Raw genomic sequence first — 17,122 nt, 5'->3', positions numbered from 1 at the left:
TGGGGGACGGGAAACGGCCCCAGGGGGTGCCTGCCCCTGGGGGCGGGACAATGCGCGCAGCGGTCGCTCGGATCCCTCCGCCCCCTCCTCGCTGCTGGGTCCTGGCGCCTCGCTGTAACCCGACTCCGCTCCTGGGGGGCGGGAGCGGAGTGTGCTGCGCCCCGGTCAGGCTCGAGTGCCACATCACGGCGCCGCCGCCCGCCGCCCACCATGCTGCTGCTGCCGCCGCTGCTGCTCCGAGCCGCGCTGGCCGCCGCCGCCGCTGCCTGGCCCGGGTGCGAGCCCTCCTCGGACCCTGCGGGTAAGGTGGTCCGGACCGCGAGTCCGGGGGAGAACGCGGCTCTTGGAACGGCAACACCTTCCCCCCGCATGACCCACAGCCCCAGATAACGACCCCAAGGGGCGCCCCGAGGTGTTGGACTGGTGGCCTGCCCAGCATGGGGCACGGGCTCCCTGAGCCCCTCCAGGCTGGGACCCCAGGTCGGGGCACACAGCAGCTGGGGCGGCGGAGGGACACCGTGTCAGGACGGGGGGTCCTTCTGCGGTCGGGGCGCAGCGGTGGTGGGGCGCCCTGCAGGTGGCGCCCAGGAGCAGGGAGCCGGGACCTTGCAGGTCGTCCGAGGTCAGTCCCCCCAGGAAGGGGTGGCCTCGGAGCAGGGCACCCTCTGGACCCCTCTTTCCCAACTCGGCTGTGATGTGGGCCGCAGCGTCTCCGGAAGTGGGCGCAGCGGGCTGGGGGGGAGCGCTGTCCCCTGACAAGAGTGCTGGGAAGGAGTGGGGACCCGGGGACCCTCCGAGGTGTGTGTCTGCCTGCCCGGTCTCGCGGGATGGTGTGGGCCACGCGGGAGTTTGGGGCCCTAGCCACACCTCCCCCCGCCCCCCCCCAGCGGGCCTCAGTTTCCCGCCTCAGTTCCCCTGGTGCTGGAAGGGGAGGTCTCGTCCAGTCCCCTGCCTCAGGGTCTGTATCAGCCGCAGACATCTTTGCCCCCGGGGCGGGGGGGTGCCCTGGGGCCCAGGGTGTCAGATTCAGACCCCCTCCAGGGCGGGGGTGGGGACACCTGAGAACCCGCTGCTGGGGCCAGCGCCCCCCCCCCACACGTGCACACGGCGGCCTCGTCCCCGCCCCCTTCCTGCAGAAAGGGCCGGGCTGGGCCAGGCAGGTGTGCGGGCACACGCGTGTGTATGTGAGGGCACACGTGCACACGCACACGCAGGTGCGCGGGCGGGATGCCGATGGAACTGGCACCGGGTCGGGGGCGGACCCTCCCGGGACCCCGGCAACCCCAGGGAGTGTGGAGAATCGCAGGCCGTCGGGGTCCTCCTCCCCGGGAAGCTCGCTCTGTCCTGCCTGCCCAGGGGCAGTGCCTCTCTCCCTGGAGGACGTGGGCAGCGCAGGCCACCCCTCCCCACCCTCCTCTCTGGCGTCAGCGACCCTTTCCGGAACAAGTCCCCCCCAGACCCATCTCCCCTCTGGGTGTGGACGGCAGTAGCTGAGCCCCCTCCGGGCTGCAGGCGGGCAGCTGAGGCTGGGTGCTGGCACCCAGGCGTCCCGGTGGCTCTGTCCTGTGCCCACCTCCCATGCCCCGGGGCTTGGGGCCAGCCGGACCCTCCCCTCCCCCCGGGGTCCCTAGCCTGGGGGGGTCTCCAGGTCTTCACAGGGAACCTGGGGCTGAGGACACGTTCGTGCCCCTAGGGGTGGCTCTGGGTTCAAATTCTGACTCTGCCACTGTGCTGTGTGGCCTTGGGCGGATGGCGTGCCCTCTCTGACCCCACCCAGGCTTCTCCTGTGTGAGGGGAGGCCTGGCCGGGAGGAGGAGTGACCTATCCCAGGCTTCAGACCGGCCGCGGGCGCCCGCTCCGTCCGTCGGCTGAAGCAACGCTGCCACCTAGTGGGCGAGAGGTGTAACGCTGGCCGCCACAGACGGGATTTTGCGTTTCCTGCGAGCCGCACCCCTAACGCCCTGGCTGTCTCTTTGCAGGTGGCTGCCACCAGCCGTCGGCCCCAGACAGTGGTACGTAGCAGCGTGACAAATAACGTGGCCCAGTAATCGAGTCCAAACTGCTTCCTCAGCAGCTAGAAGTGAGACAAGACCGCGAGTGTGGGCCACGGAGCCCGGCCTCCCATGGAGCCGGCCGTTCCCCAACAGCTTGCTCCTCCGCCCCCTCGCTGCCCCGCCCCCCCCCGCCCCTGCCGGGCTGCACACGCCCGGTCCAGCCTCGAAGTGGGGGCACGGAGACTCGCAGTCCCCCTCCCGCTCTGTGTCCTGGGCTCAGGCCCCCCACGGCCTGGCACCTGCTGGGCCTGGGCTGGGCGGAGCCCCGCCCCTCCGGCGCGATCCCCCCTCAGTACACCGAGGAAGGGGGCGCTGACCTCTCAGGTGGGCGGGAAGGCCTCCTGTATCTGGAGGGCTCAGGAGCAGACTTGCCTTCCCGGCTCCTGCGGCCAGATCGGGCATCTGCTGTCCTCCCAGTGGAGAGACTAGACTGTATTTTTAAAAGCAGGGGGATGTCTTCCCGATGCAAAAGTCAAGGACGTGCCCTAAGGGGGCAGCCCCCCACCCCGGCTAGACTGGCTCCCTGCCCCCACTTCCTGGACACGGAGGCTGAGACCCTGAGCCTGGCTGGCCCACCAGGGAGCCCCCAGCCCAGTCCTCAGAGGGGCCGGGTCTTCTCTGCCCCTCCCTCCGCCCCTCGTCCTCCGCCAAAGCAGCCCTTGCCCGGTCCCTCCCCCACCAGACTGCAGCCGTGGCAGGTGGGGGGAGGCGAGTGGCCCCTCCCCGTGGGCCCCGGCCTGGGTGGGTCTGCTTAGGCACAGCGGGCCCTCAGGGAGACAACCCCGTGGGTCCTCTGGGTCCCCGTGGGAGGGCCTGACCCGGTCCCCCCCACCCCCCACCCGCAGCCACCTGTGTGGACCTGCAGCTCAGCACCTGCCGGGACGCGGCCTATAGCCAGACGGCCTTCCCCACGCCGCTGGAGCACCGGACGCGGGAGGCGGTGGAGGCCAGCTCCGAGTACATCCTCCTGAGCGTGCTGCACCACCTGCTGGAGGGCCAGTGCAACCCGGACCTGCGGCTGCTGGGCTGCGCCGTGCTGGCGCCGCGCTGCGAGGGCGGCCGGGCGCGCAGGCCCTGCCGGCGCGTCTGCCAGGCCCTGCGGGAGGCCTGCCAGCCCGCCTTCGACGCCATCGACATGGCCTGGCCCTACTTCCTGGACTGCGGCCGCTACTTCTCGGGCGAGGAGGAGGGCTGCCACGACCCGCTGGAGAAGCTGAGAGGTGCACCGGGCGGCGGGGGCGCTGGGGCTGTGGGCTGAGCAGGCCACTGTCCAGGCAGCCCGGGGGGACCACTGGGTCAGAGCGGGCCTGGCGCTGCAGCCCGGCTGGCGCGGAGGCCGAGAGCAGGTGCGTGCGGGAGTGCAGGTGCGGAAAGACCGTGGCTGTCCAGGCAGCCCGTGGCCTTGACTGCAGCCCCCTGCAGAGCGCTGCACCTCCTGTCTGCCCTGGGCTGGAGCTGACCCCGGCAGGGCACCTGCAAGTTCACAGCTAGGATACGCCCAGCAGCCAGACCCACACGAGAGGGTCCACGGGGCTCGGTGGAATTCAGGCAGCCTCGAGAGGGACTGCAGAGCGATGGGCTCCGGTCCCTTGTGTGGGCAAACCAGCAGACGTGCAGCGGGCAGCCCCGGGCGGTGGTAAAGAAGTCCGGGAGGGCTTCCCGGCAGTGGTGCCGAGGGGGAGGGGCAGCAAAGCCCTGCATGGGGCTGGGCCCAAAGCCTCCCCACACCTCTAACCACAGCCCGCTGTGCCCCTGCTGGGCCTGCTAGGGCAGGTCAGAAGGAGAGGGTCCGTGGGTGCCCACCCTCTGGGCACAGAGCTGTCCCTGGTGGCCAGCTAATGGTTCCCACCGCGGTGACCGTCCCTTCTGCGCTGTGCCAGGCAGACGCGGCCCCTGAGCTTGGAATGTGGCTCGTGCGACGGAGGGTCTGACTTTTTGTTTGATTGGATTCTAATACATTTAAGCTTGAGTACAAACAGCCACGTGCGGCCAGTGCGTGGCGCTGGGTGGTGCAGGACATGAGCCTCTGGCCTCTGGTGCACTCACGCCACCAGGCGAAAGGCGAGGTGGCGTGACCCGGGGCTGAGGGCCACCCACGGGGTCTCCTCTGCACCCAGGGCAGCCCTGAGTGTCCGTCACACCCCGCTGGGTGGACGACGGGGGGGCTCTGGGCGGGCGGACGGCAGCGGGCATGGACTAGGCCGAGGGAGGGACTGACCGTCCGCCCCCAAACACCGCCAAGCACCTGCTGCGCGAGGGCTGGTGCTGGGACATCGAGGACGGCGGGGGGGACACATCCACGTCCCGGCTGGCCTCTGGCGACCCCGGTTCTGGTTCCGCCCCTCCCTGGCTGTGTGGGGCCCCGTCTTCTCCGGGGGCCGCTGTGCAGAGGCAGCGGGCCTGGGCCGAGGGCGGTGCTTTGCGTGAGCAGAGGCCGCAGACAGGCGGGAGGCGGCGGGGCGGGGCGGGGACCCGAGGGGGGAGCCGGGCTCCCCGTGGGCCGGGCCTGCCCGCCCTGGGACAGCCGGACGACTCAGACTGAAAGAGACTATTTCGGGCAACTCTGACACCAAATTGCCGGTTCCGTCTGCTTTCTTCCTCCTCAAGACGGTCTTGAGTACACACAAAACCACAGCTCGAGTGAGACCTGGGGGGAGGATGAACTCTTAGCGCTCCCCCCGGGACCAGCCTGCTGGACCCTGCGAGGGTCAGGCCGAGACTCCCGGGGCCGGGCTGGGGCGGGCAGGGTGCCAGGGCCACCCGCCGGGTGTGAGCGCTAGTGAGAGGTGGGAAAGCCAGCTGGCGGTGGCTCCCCGGGCCTGGAGGCCCAGGAATTTCTCCTCAGGAAGCTTTTGGAAGTGCAGTGTGTGGAAAGAGACCCGTCTGCCCCCCACCCCCAGGCCTGCCCTGCCCCCACCTCCCCTCCCCCCAGGCACCCGCCCTGCCCTGTGGTCGGGGCCGCAAACACCTGCAGGCCTCAGGTAGCCGAGTGCGGGCTGGATGGAGCCCCTCAGAGCCGTCGCCACTGACCCAGGGGGCTGACACTTTCCTGTCCGGACGCCGAGTAAACGAGGCAGAGAGGGGTCCTCCACCCCCTCCCCGGTCACAGCGGGTGGGAATCCCCCCCCCCCATGGGTCACAGCGGGTGTCCCAGGAAACAGAGACACGGCCAGGAGACCACAGGCCGAACAGCAGCTTTCTGGGGGTGGAGGGCTCTGTGGGTCCGTCTTTTCCCCCACACTCACGGGAACGGTGGGAGCTGTGTGGCTTCGTGCATCTGTCGGGCGCTGTTGCCCGCTGCGGACGCTAAGGGTTACAGAGGGGTTTTCGTTTAAGACTGGGCCGGCTGGCCAGAGTGCGTTGGGGGTCCGGGCGTGAGGGTGCTGCGGCGGGCAGGGCCCCAGGCTGTCCCCGGGGGGCAGCAGGTGCGGGCAGGTAGGGTGCTGTCTGTGGATAGGGCCTCCCAGGCGCCCCAGGCTGACCCCGCCCCGCCCCGCCCCGCCCCCAGGAGGCCTGGACGCGGAGGACGCGCCGCACCCCTCGGGCCTGCCCGCGACCTTCATTGACTTCGCGCACCACTCCTACGCCCAGATGGTGCGCGTGCTGAAGCGGACGGCCGCCCGCTGCCCCCACATCGCCCGGACCTACAGCATCGGCCGCAGCTTCGACGGCAAGGACCTGCTGGTCATCGAGCTCTCGGCGCGCCCCGGCCAGCACGAGCTGAGTGAGCCGCGGTCGGTCGTGTCCGGTGCCCCGGGGGAGGCCCGGGGACCAGCCCGCTCTGGGGAAGGGGGCCAGGCCTGCTTGGCCTCGGGGAGGGGGGCGGCGCCGGCCGGGGTGCAGGACTCTAATAAAGCCCCCGGTGTTCGGGGGACGGGGTCTGGGGTCGGGGGGGGGGGGTGTGAGGCTCCAGGGCTCTGCCCGGTGTGTGCTGGTGCAGGGCCACCTCCCAGCGGGCACCTTGGCACCTCTGGGTGACGTCCCTGGGAGTCAAGGGGACATGGGAGGGGAGGAGGGCACCACCCCGGAGTGGGGGCTGCTGGCCCGGGGGCAGCGGAGCCCGGGGTGCACGGGCCTGGACCTCCTCCGGGGAAAGCGTGCCGTCTCTGTGTGCCATGTGCTCGGCTCCTCCGGGCCACATGGTGAGCGTGGCATCTCGCATGCGTGAAGAGAGTCCTTGCTCCGTGTAAAGCCCACATCCGTCGCAGTGCACGTCAGGCCTTGGGGTCCCGGTGTGTGGCGGGGCAGAGCCGCACTGGGGCGCCCCATTCCGTGGTCCCCTCAGGGCGTCCTTCTTCCGGGGCAGAGTCAGACCCCCCTGCGGTCACAGCTGACTGCCCAGTGTGACCGAGAGAGGGCTGCTCAGGCCAGGGCCGCGGGCGCCGGGGAAATGGCCGTGGCTCGGGATCTGGGGGGCAGGCTGAGGACCAGGCATGGGCCCGGGTTCGGGGCGGGGTCTGGGTCCAGAATGCTGGAGGTCAGCTCTGGAGCGTGCGGCCGAGGGGTCCCTGTGCAGAGCGCCCAGGACCGTGGCTGCCCTGGGAGACCTGGGGCCCTTCACACCCGCCGAATTTGGGGGTGAGGGTTTGCCCCCATGGCTGCAAATTCTGGGGCCACACATGGCCAGGGAGGGAGATGCCTCCTTTCAGACGAGTAGTGGGAAGGTTGGAGGGGAGACGTGACTTGTCCCGGGCCCCGCAGACAGCTGGCGAGGCTGCCAGGCTCTTGGTCTGCTTCCTCCCAGAATTCATCTCTCCCCCCACCCACCCACCATGCATCCCTTCCATCCACCATCCACCATCCATCCACCCACCATCCATCCACCATCCACCACCCATCCACCATCCACCATCCACCATCCACCATCCATCCACCATCCACCATCCATCCACCATCCACCATCCACCATCCATCCACCATCCATCCACCATCCATCCATCCATCCACCATCCATCCACCATCCATCCACCATCCACCATCCACCATCCATCCACCATCCACCACCCACCATCCATCCACCATCCACCATCCACCATCCATCCACCATCCACCATCCATCCACCATCCATCCACCATCCACCATCCATCCACCATCCATCCACCATCCATCCATCCACCACCATCCATCCATCCATCACCATCCATCCACCATCCATCCATCCATCCACCATCAACCATCCATCCATCCATCATCCATCCACCCACCACCATCCACCATCCATCCATCCATCCACCATCCATCCACCATCCATCCATCCATCCACCATCCACCATCCATCCACCATCCACCATCCATCCACCACCCACCATCCATCCACCATCCACCATCCATCCACCATCCATCCACCATCCACCATCCACCATCCATCCATCCATCCACCATCCATCCATCCACCATCCACCATCCACCATCCATCCACCATCCATCCATCTACCATCCACCATCCATCCATCCACCATCCATCCACCATCCCCACCATCCACCCATCCCCCCACCCACCCATCCACCATCCACCATCCATCATCCATCCACCATCCACCACCCACCATCCATCCACCATCCATCCACATCCATCCATCCATCGCCCATCCATCCACCATCCACCATCCATCCACCATCCACCATCCATCTACCATCCATCCATCCATCCACCATCCATCCACCATCCACCATCCACCCATCCACCATCCATCCACCATCCATCCACCATCCATCCATCCACCATCCATCCATCCACCATCCACCCATCCATCTATCCATCAATCCATCCACCCACCCATCATCCATCCACCATCCACCCACCACCCACCATCCACCCATCATCCATCCACCATCCACCACCCACCATCCATCCACCACCCATCCACCATCCACCCATCATCCACCATCCATCCATCCACCATCCACCCATCTATCCACCATCCATCCACCATCCATCCACCCACCCACCATCCACCATCCATCCACCCATCTACCCACCCACTCACCCTCATTCTTCCTCCCTTCCTCCCTTCCTCTTTTCCAATCTTTCCATTCGTTTACTCGCTCACTGGCCGTCTGCCTCTCCACCCAAGCACGGATGTGTACCTTCCTCCACGCACTGAGGCGTGGCCGCCAGCGATACAATGTGTCACTGACTAATCACCGACTAACGTCCCCAGTCCGGGGTGCCGCTCATTTCGGCCAGACGGATCGAATGAGCTCAGCAGAAGCGGCGACCTCCGTGGGCCCTCATTCGCCCCGGAGATACTCGGGCCAAAACAAGCACGATTTGGTCCCTGCCCAGCTGGCGACCCCGCCCAGGGGGCCCTCGGGCCGGGAGGAGCCCGGGGACCTGAGGCGACCCCCAGGTCACCGTGTCTCCCCCCAGTGGAGCCTGAGGTGAAGCTCATCGGCAACATCCACGGCAACGAGGTGGCGGGCCGGGAGATGCTCATCTACCTGGCCCAGTACCTGTGCTCCGAGTACCTGCTGGGCAGCCCCCGCGTCCAGCGCCTGCTCAACACCACCCGCCTGCACCTGCTGCCCTCCATGAACCCCGACGGCTACGAGGTGGCAGCCGCCGAGGTGAGCGCCAGGGGCAGCGCGGCGGGGCTGGGCCTCCCACACCCCGTTCACTGCTCACTGTTCACTAGCAGCCGGGGAGGGTCCGAGGGCGCCCCCACCTGGGGGCCGTGTGTCCAGCAGGCAGTGACATGGGCGAGTCCTGCTTGGGCAGAGGGGGACCGGTGAGGCCATTCGTGGGTGTCACAAAGGTGGTGCACACTTGGGGGAGACGGGGGGTGAGAAAGGACGTCCAGAGAGGGTGAGAGTGCTGGCTGGGGGTCAGAAGCTCCTGCCCGCAGGAGGTGGGGAACCGTGGGTGACAGCTGGGGGTCACTCCGGCCAGGGCCAGGCCCTGGGGTCGGAGGGCCGGCGAGGAAGCCGGGTGGGAGGGGCCGGAGAGAGGGCAGAGCACGTGCAGGAGGCACAGGCCCCCAAGTTCATCACCGACAGCCAGAGAGACACCCCGGCCCCGGCCCCGGCCGACGCTCAGGCCGGCCCTGCGGCCGCCCCCCGGAAGGCCCAGCGCCGGCGTGCTGACCCCAGCGAGGCGCGGCCCGTGTTTCAGGGTGCCGGCTACAACGGCTGGACGAGCGGGAGGCAGAACACGCAGAACCTGGACCTGAACCGCAACTTCCCCGACCTGACCTCCGAGTTCTACCGCCTGGCCGCGTCCCGCGGCACGCGCACCGACCACATCGCCATCCCGCAGCACTACTGGTGGGGTAAGGTAGGAGCCGCCCGCCCAGCCTCGCACCCGTCCCAGGGTCTCGCGCACCCGGGGACCCTCAGGTGCGGCCCCTCCCCGGGACACGAGAGCCTGGCGGTGAAAGCCTCAGCCTCCGACGACAGCCCCTCCCCGGGCGCTGGCAGCTTTCAGGGAGCATGCGTGGAAAGCACCCAGAGCCTGGCAGGTGCTCAGGGTCAGGCGCCCAGGAGGGCTGCCTGGAGGAGGTGACATCCCGAAGAGGTAGGAGGGCCGGCAGGCAGGAGGACCAGCGTGGGCATGAGCCCTGTAGTGCCTGGACCCAGGCCTACCAGTCAGGCACTGGCCCGGGGGAGGGGGGCAGCGGGTGGCGCCCTGTCCCTGTCCTGAGACCGGCCTGCCCCGTCCTGGCAGGTGGCCCCGGAGACGAAGGCCATCATGAAGTGGATGCGCACCATCCCCTTCGTGCTCTCGGCCAGCCTGCACGGGGGCGACCTGGTGGTGTCCTACCCCTTCGACTTCTCCCAGCACCCCCACGAGGAGAAGATGTTCTCCCCCACGCCTGACGAGAAGGTGAGGGGCAGGCGTGGGGTGGGCGGTGCCTTGGGGCCGCCCGGAGTCACAGAACCACTGGGGGGCTCCCGGGCCCAGCTCCAAAGCGCCCCCGCTCCAGGACGCCTTCCGGCCCTGGCGGGAGCGTCCTCTCTCTCCTCGGGCCGCACCCACCTTGCACCAGTGTCCCTGTCTGGGGGCGCGGGTGGGGACTGGCCACCTGCCCTCCCACCGGGCCACCCGGTGTCTCCCGGTCAAGGGGAGCGTGGTTCCGGGAGGCGCCAGCAGAGGGCAGTGCTGCAGCGCGCACGGCAGCCGCCCGGCTGGGTGTGGGAGGCCCTGGCCCTGGCAGCGGCTGCCGTGGGACCCTGCAGGAACCCCGGAGGAGGAGTTCTCAGGGGCAGATTCTCGAAGATGTTCCCTGGCGGGGGCGGGGGTGGGGGGCATGTCCGCCTCAAAGAGTCCCCACAGAGCCAGAAAACCGAGCCTCTTCCCCAGCAGCCATCCATCAGCAGTCGATTCTCCCCAGCCCTGTAGCCCGCGGCGGTCTCTGTGGAAACCGGGGTCCCGGGAGAGGCGCCGGGGAGCGGGGCGGGGGCTGGCGCAGGGCTGGCCAGCGGGTCCCAAGTCACCCCCGAACTCCCACGGCACCCCATGGGTGAGGGCCGGCACCTCAGGGCAGCGTTCTGGGGCCCCAGGCTGGCCGTGGCCCCGCCGTCCCCCTGCCGACCCCCACCATCTGTCCCTGCACCTGCCCGCTCTGCAAGAAACCCCACTCCTGAGTGGCCCCCCCCCCCGAGCACCCGGGACCCAGTCCACAGCCCCGTGGAACGGAGCCCGGTTTGTCCAGGATCACGGGGGCAGGAGCCGGGCAGGTGGGTCTTCTCCAGGGCCTGGGTCCTGGTGTTTCGGGCCTTGCCCACCCACTCCCGGCCCCGCAGGCGCCCTGGGTTTGGCCCCCCGCACCGCCGGGCCTCTGCACGTGCCGTGCCCACCGGGTGGACGCCGTTCCCCTCCACTCCCTCGGTGACCGGTGCCCCCCGGGGATGCCCCTCCACCACTGCGCCCAGTTCGGGGGGCAGACGGCAGGGCGCCCCACCTTCTGGTTTCCTCTCCAGATGTTCAAGTTGCTGGCCAGGGCCTACGCCGACGTGCACCCCATGATGATGGACAGGTCGGAGAACAGGTGCGGGGGCAACTTCCTGAAAAGGGGCAGCATCATCAACGGCGCGGACTGGTACAGCTTCACCGGAGGTGAGGCCCTGGGGGGCTGGGGGAGGGCGGGGCCTGGCAGGGGCGGGGCCTGGCAGGGGCGTGGCCTGGCCCCTCCTGTGGCAGCTTTTTCTGGGAGCTGCAATGATGCACTTGGTCCCGGGGACACACTCAGGGGAAGGGAGACCGGGGGACGTTGGTGGGCTTCAGTCCTCGTTGCTGGTGGCAGAACAGGACCTGGGACTCCCCGCTGCCGGCTCTGGTCAGTGACCGCTGCACTTCCGGGCCCCCCTCTGTGCAGTCTGTGCTGCCCCCGAGGGCGACCGAGGGCTGCCCCGTGGGATGCAGGCCCCCCCCCCCCCCCGCCCCACGGAACTCGAATTTCAGAGAAACGCTGGTGGCTTTCGCAGAGCCGGACGAGCGAGTCCCCGATACGGCTGGGGACAGGCTTCCACTCTGACCTCATTTGCTGTTTCTCCAAAATTCAGCTTGAACGGGACGCCTGAGTTTTGCTCGCGGAAGCTGTGCTCAGTGAGGACGGGGCCCAGAGCCCTGCGGGCGTACATGCCGCCCTGTGTGGCCCGAGGCCCCCCCTCCCCCCCCCCCCCCCCGGGGGGCTGGGCGCCTGCTCCCGCCTTAGTGCTCTGCCGCCCGCCCGGCACCCCCGCAGGACGCCCGCCGTTCATGCCGTTTGGCAGACGTGGGGATGGGCTCAGGGCTACCGCACAGGCGGCAGAGCTGGGGCTGGAAGCGAGTCTGGTCCCCCCCAACTCCACCCCGCTCCTTCGTGGGCAAGGGGGTGGCCCCATTCTGAAGGCAGCTCACGCCTGCTCCGGGGGAGTCTCCTGGGCTGCCCTCCCCGGGGAACAGAGCAGCGTCCCCCCCCCCCAGAACCCAGCCCCCAGGCTCCCCAGCGCCCGGGGCTCTGAGCTTCGGCCTTGACCCTGTCGTCAGGGCCTCCCGGGGCAAGCGTGGGGCTGGGCCAGAGGCGCCAGGGCGAGGGGCGTGTGGCTGCACTGTGGGCCCGAATGTCAAGTCGGTAACAGCAGCACCGGGTACCGCGCGCCAGGGTGGCCCCGACTTACTGGGGCGGGGTGTCCCAGGTGCCCCAGGCAGAGTTGGATGGTGGTCAGTGGCCATGGCCTCTGCTGACCAGGAGACCCCAAAGGTGGCTGGGGCAGCGGTCAGTCTGAGCTGTCGGGGAGCCTCTCCCCACCACTTGGTTGGCGTCTGCCCAGCCGGCAAGGCCGTGTCCCCCCCATAGACGTGGGGGAGACAGGACCTTCCTCCCCAGGCGGCCCTCGTGGCCGTCCGGGTCAATGCACACGATCATCTGTGGGGTCCAGGCCTGGGGGGGCCCTCGGCTCGGCCACACACGTTCCGAGGCTGCACTGGAGGTCAGCTCGGGCTCCCTCCGCCCTGCTGAGGGGTGGCTACCCGGGCACCGCAGCGCCTCGGTTCAGAGTGCCGCCGGCTGCCCACCCCCGTGGGTGCCAACCCTTGCACCGGAGCCCGCTGACCTCTGGAGCGGGGACGGCGACCCTGGCCCCCCGCCCCCGTGGCCGCGCTCAGCTGCCCCCCCCCCCCCCCGGCGCCGCAGGCATGTCCGACTTCAACTACCTGCACAGCAACTGCTTCGAGATCACGGTGGAGCTGGGCTGCGTGAAGTTCCCCCCCGAGGAGGCCCTCTACACGCTCTGGCAGCACAACAAGGAGCCGCTCTTGAACTTCGTGGAGACGGTGAGCTGGGGGCTGCTCGGTGGGCTCCGCTGTGCCCACGTGTGCAGACACACCCCACTTCCTACCCAGGCACCTGCTTGTGTACCGCCAAAGCCTCACCCGCTCCGCCCGCGGGTCGTGCCCTGCAGGGGGTGACCACCAGGGGGCATAAGCCACCGTCTCAGAGCCTAAAGGGGCACAAATGACCAAGGAGTGAGTCCCGGGCAGGGGCAGCCCAGGGGGAACCCCTGCCCTGTCCCAGAACCCCGGGGACTTCCCGGAGGGGGCGGTACCTGGGCTGTGTCTTGAAGGACTAGGGGAAAGGTGATGGGATGGGGAGAGAGCAGGCGGGGGCCGGTGGGCGAGGGTCCCGGTGGCTGGAAGATGCGGTGGGCACTGGGCAGGGTGAGGCCTGGGGGATTGCGCTGGGCAGCTGGCTGTGTGGTCCGGCCTCAGGTGGTCTGCCCCTTGGACGGGATGCCGCAGGCTGGTGGGGCAGGGGGTGGGCGGCCTGCTGAGGTCACCCAGAAATAGCTGAGTGGAAGGGAGCAGGGGCCTCGGAGACTGTCCCTAGCGACCCCTCTCTGGACAACCCTCTCAAGTCTTGGGTGACCGAGCGGGGGCTGGAGTGCCAGTTGTCCGGCCGGTCACCTCCCCCAGCCCTGCCGCCTGCCCAGTGTCCACAGAGTGGCTCACAGTCAGGGGGGTCTCGGGGCTCTGGGTAAGGTCACGGACAGGAGAGGGACACAGGGGGTCACCGTGGAGGGGAGCAGTGGTTTTGCAGAGGCCTCTGCTACATTGTTCCCAAACACTGAACAACCCCCACACAGTGCCAGGGAGACGCAGGCTCTGGGAGAGAAAGCGGGTCTCCCGGCGAGGCCGCAGGGGGGCGGCGCATGCGCAGTGCTCCGCAGTGGACGCCCCCGCACGTGGCCTCGAACCCTGACCGCCGTCCGGGGCAGCAGACGGCGGCCCGTTTCATAGACAGTGGGGGTTCCCCCAGCCACACCCAGCGCTCGAGCTCGGACCGGCCGCCCCGAACCGCAGGTCTGTCCACAGCCTCCCTCCTTTCCGGGAAGATCAGGAACCTCGCTCCGGGCTGTGCCTCCCGGTCAGCAGCCGGAGCGCCAGGACACAAGCCCAGACGGCCGCTGGGCGGCGTCGGTGCGCGAGCCGCTGCGTCGCGGCCCCCTGGCCGCGCAGCCGGCCATCATTCAATCACCGCCCGGGGCCAGACCCCGCGCTCATTTCATTTTACGGCTGTCTGCGGAAAATGGGTTTTAAGGAGCCTTAAATGGAGCTGGGATCGCTCTGAGGATATTGCATGTGAAGTCTTGGGAGAGGAAGATTTAATAGCAGGCGAGACTCTGAGGAAGGCTGGGCAGCGCGTGCCGGGCGTGGCTGCCCCCGAGGCCGACCCCTCGGGAGAGCCGGGCCGGGCCTCGCGATAAGGATCGAGCCTGTCGCGGCCCATTGAGGCCCCTTCACAGTGACGCTGACCAGGCCCTGGGTGGGTGTCTCCATCTGCCCCGGTGGAGGGTGTGGGGGGACGTTCTCCGCCTCTCCTCCCCCTCTGGAGGGCTCCCCACCCTGGCTCTGCAGGACGATGACCCCCCAGCCCGAGAGCAAGGACGGAGTGAAATCCAGCCAGGGCACGCTGACATTAAACGAGGGGTCCCTACTGTGTGTCTGACCCCTGCCCTCAGGCTGGGCAGGGGAGGGCGCGCTGTGACCTCTCTATGAGGTCAGAGCTGGGAGAGTGGACGCGCAGGACCACAAGACCTCAGAGGAGGCCCCTGATGGGGCCGGTCATCAGGGAGGGCTTCCTGGAGGAAGAGGGGTGTGAGCTGGTGTTGAAGGGGAGGAGCACTGGTCAGGGGTTGGGGCGCACTCAGTGGGTGGTGCAGCATCCTAGGGGAGACCGGCCTTGCCGTGCTGAGCCCCCTGCCCCCCAGTCGTCCTGGCCCCACCCGACGTGACCTGTGGGCCCACGTTGTTCCCGGCCGGCGGAGCAGCGGCGGTCCTGCTTGCGTGTTGCAGGTTTTCTCAGGAGAGGCGTGAGCAGGCTGGGGCAGTTCCAGGAGGCGCTTCGCTTTGGGGAGGGGGAACGTCCCTGTCCTGCCCGGGGCTGTATGCCGGAGCGGCGGGCAAATGCTCGGACCCCCAGTGCATTAGTGGGCGGTGCAGGTCCCACGTCCCCGCTCTGGCGCCGCCTGTGTTATTGCGTGGCCTTGCTCTGCAGCAGCACCCTGGCGGGCTGTGTGACCCTGCTTTCCAGGAGGGGCCGCCACACCAAGGACGTGAGGTAGCCCCCACACGGTCAGAGAGCGGGTCGGGGGGCCACAGCCGGGGCAGACACCAGGGCCCGAACCCCGGCCCGTGTCCTCCTGGCGGCCCATGCTACTTTGGGGGCCCGACTCAGAGGGGAGCTGGCCAAGGCTCTGACCACGGGGGCGGGCGTTCGGCCCTCGGGGTGGAAGGGCGTCCTGCCCACTGCCTGCTGCCCGCTGCCCGGGGGTGTTGGCAGCCAGGCCCTCCAGCGGGACTGTGGGTCGTCCCCAAACCCTCAACAGGGTTGGCAGCCCTGAGACAGGCTCACGGCCACCCTCATTTCACAGAGGAGGACACTGGGGCCCAGGGAGGGGAGGGGCACACTCAAGGCAAAGTGAGGGGTGGGCTCGGCCACCTGGAGACCCCAGGCTCCTTGGAGAAACGTCTGGGGGGGAGACTGGGGGGTGGCACCCGGGCTCTCGGCGCCCCCCATACACCGCCCCTCTGCGGTCCCATCAGGTGCACCGGGGCATCAAAGGGGTGGTGATGGACAAGTTTGGCAAGCCAGTCAAAAACGCCCGCATTTCCGTCAAGGGCATCCGCCACGACATCACCACAGGTGAGTGCCCTTCTGGGCCGCGTCCCGGCCACCGGCTCCCGCGGGTGTTCACAGTGTCCCCACGCTGTTCCGGGGGACGTAAATCACCCTCTGCCCTCCGGGCGGGGGAGGGTGGGCGGGAACCTGGGTCTGTGTCTCCTGCCGCACCTGGGCCCGGGAGACCGCGCTCAGGCCCAGGGACGGGACGTGGACTCCAGGTTTGTGGAGAAGCACCTGTGCCAGGTGAAGCTACCTTCTCAAATATCACCAGAGTGGGGGGCTGCCTGCGGCCCACGAGCCCCTGTGTTGGCAGCCCCGAGTTTGCATCCCACCGATGAATGGACCCACCCCCGTGGGCTCCCGGGGCCCGCGGGCATCTCACAGCCGATCTGAACATTTCAGTGCATCGTGACGTGCGTTGCCCGGTGCGGGCAGGGCGGGGTGGCCGACCGTGTAGTCTGGGGGTGGAGGCCGGGGGTGGCCTGGGAAGGCCTCAGAGAGGAGGGGGTGCCTAAGCAGGGCTTTGCGGGATGAGTAGGAGCTGGACAGAGGGAGGAGCTGGGAAGGGCGTTCCAGGTCCTGACGGAGGCCCGTGTAAGTTCGGGGCCTGTCTGTCCTCCGGGCCAGCGCCCACTCTGACGCCCACCACCCGTCGCTCCAGGCTGGCTCTGGGCCCGGGGCCAGGAGTCACCTCATGCTCTTTGTCAACAGCCCCAGACGGTGACTACTGGCGACTGCTGCCCCCGGGGTCCCACATAGTCATCGCTCAGGCCCCGGGCTACTCCAAGGTCGCCAAGAAGGTCACCATCCCCGCCCGGATGAAGAGGGCCGGCCGCGTGGACTTCATCCTGCAGCCTCTGGGCCCCGGACCCAAGAAGTTCCCGCAGGGCGCGGGGAGGGGCGGGCCCGGGCTGCGAGACCCGCCCGCGGGTGCCGGCCCCCACGGGGAACCCGAGGAGCCGGGCCAGGAGCCCCTCGGGGCGCGGAGGCAGCCTGGCGCCGGCGGGAGCAAGCCCTGGTGGTGGTCCTACTTCACGTCGCTGACCGCGGACAAGCCGCGCTGGCTGCTCAAGTACTAGGGCCTCCGGCCGAGCGACGCCAAGGCCCCCCCCACTCCGCCCGGGCCCGGGGCTCCTGGCTCTTGATTTCGTCTCACAGATGCCCTGTAAAGCCGTTCCCTTCCATTAAAGTGTTTCTGTTCACCTCCGGCCGTGATGGGAGGCGCTGTGGGGCGGGGGGCACCTGTTGGGGGCAGAATGGGACCCTGGTGGCCACGCACAGGGCTGCCACTCTAACTCCCCTGTGCCTGGGTGGCCTCCAAAGTGAGGGGGCCCTCTGTGTCACTGGTGGGAGACCGGGGCTCGCCCAGGGTCGCCCACGGAGGGGGGTGCAGGGCGGAGCAGGAGCTGAGCCCCTGCGGCGGAAGGCTGTGTGCTGGGGAGCACGTGGCTGTGAGACGCAAAGGT

At 68.9% G+C, this 17,122-nt stretch overlaps 1 protein-coding gene across 1 annotated transcript; it reads left to right on the top strand.

Annotated features, from left to right (window-relative positions):
- Positions 1-246: 246 nt before the first annotated feature.
- Positions 247-16,863, top strand: CPZ (carboxypeptidase Z). Its single transcript, XM_028503827.2, has 11 exons — positions 247-301; positions 1,980-2,012; positions 2,900-3,274; positions 5,563-5,778; positions 8,426-8,622; positions 9,167-9,328; positions 9,719-9,877; positions 10,975-11,110; positions 12,669-12,808; positions 15,578-15,677; positions 16,368-16,863. Exons 3-11 carry the CDS (start codon positions 3,190-3,192, stop codon positions 16,733-16,735), a joined length of 1,563 nt encoding a protein of 520 aa, XP_028359628.1. The 5' UTR covers positions 247-301; positions 1,980-2,012; positions 2,900-3,189; the 3' UTR covers positions 16,736-16,863.
- The last annotated feature ends 259 nt before the right edge of the window (positions 16,864-17,122 follow it).

The sequence above is a fragment of the Phyllostomus discolor genome, chromosome 1 (genome assembly GCF_004126475.2).
Source record: "Phyllostomus discolor isolate MPI-MPIP mPhyDis1 chromosome 1, mPhyDis1.pri.v3, whole genome shotgun sequence".
Lineage (NCBI taxonomy): Eukaryota > Metazoa > Chordata > Mammalia > Chiroptera > Phyllostomidae > Phyllostomus > Phyllostomus discolor.
This window is presented reverse-complemented; position numbering and strand designations above follow the sequence as displayed.

What these genes read in the sequence shown, in the direction of transcription:
- CPZ (XM_028503827.2), top strand. Translation starts at nt 3,190, where the DNA reads ATGGCCTGGCCCTACTTCCTGGACTGCGGCCGCTACTTCTCGGGCGAG. An exon ending in CCCCCACGCCTGACGAGAAG is followed by an intron (nt 9,878 to 10,974) that starts GTGAGGGGCAGG and finishes TTTCCTCTCCAG; the next exon opens with ATGTTCAAGTTGCTGGCCAG. An exon ending in CCGCCACGACATCACCACAG is followed by an intron (nt 15,678 to 16,367) that starts GTGAGTGCCCTT and finishes CTTTGTCAACAG; the next exon opens with CCCCAGACGGTGACTACTGG.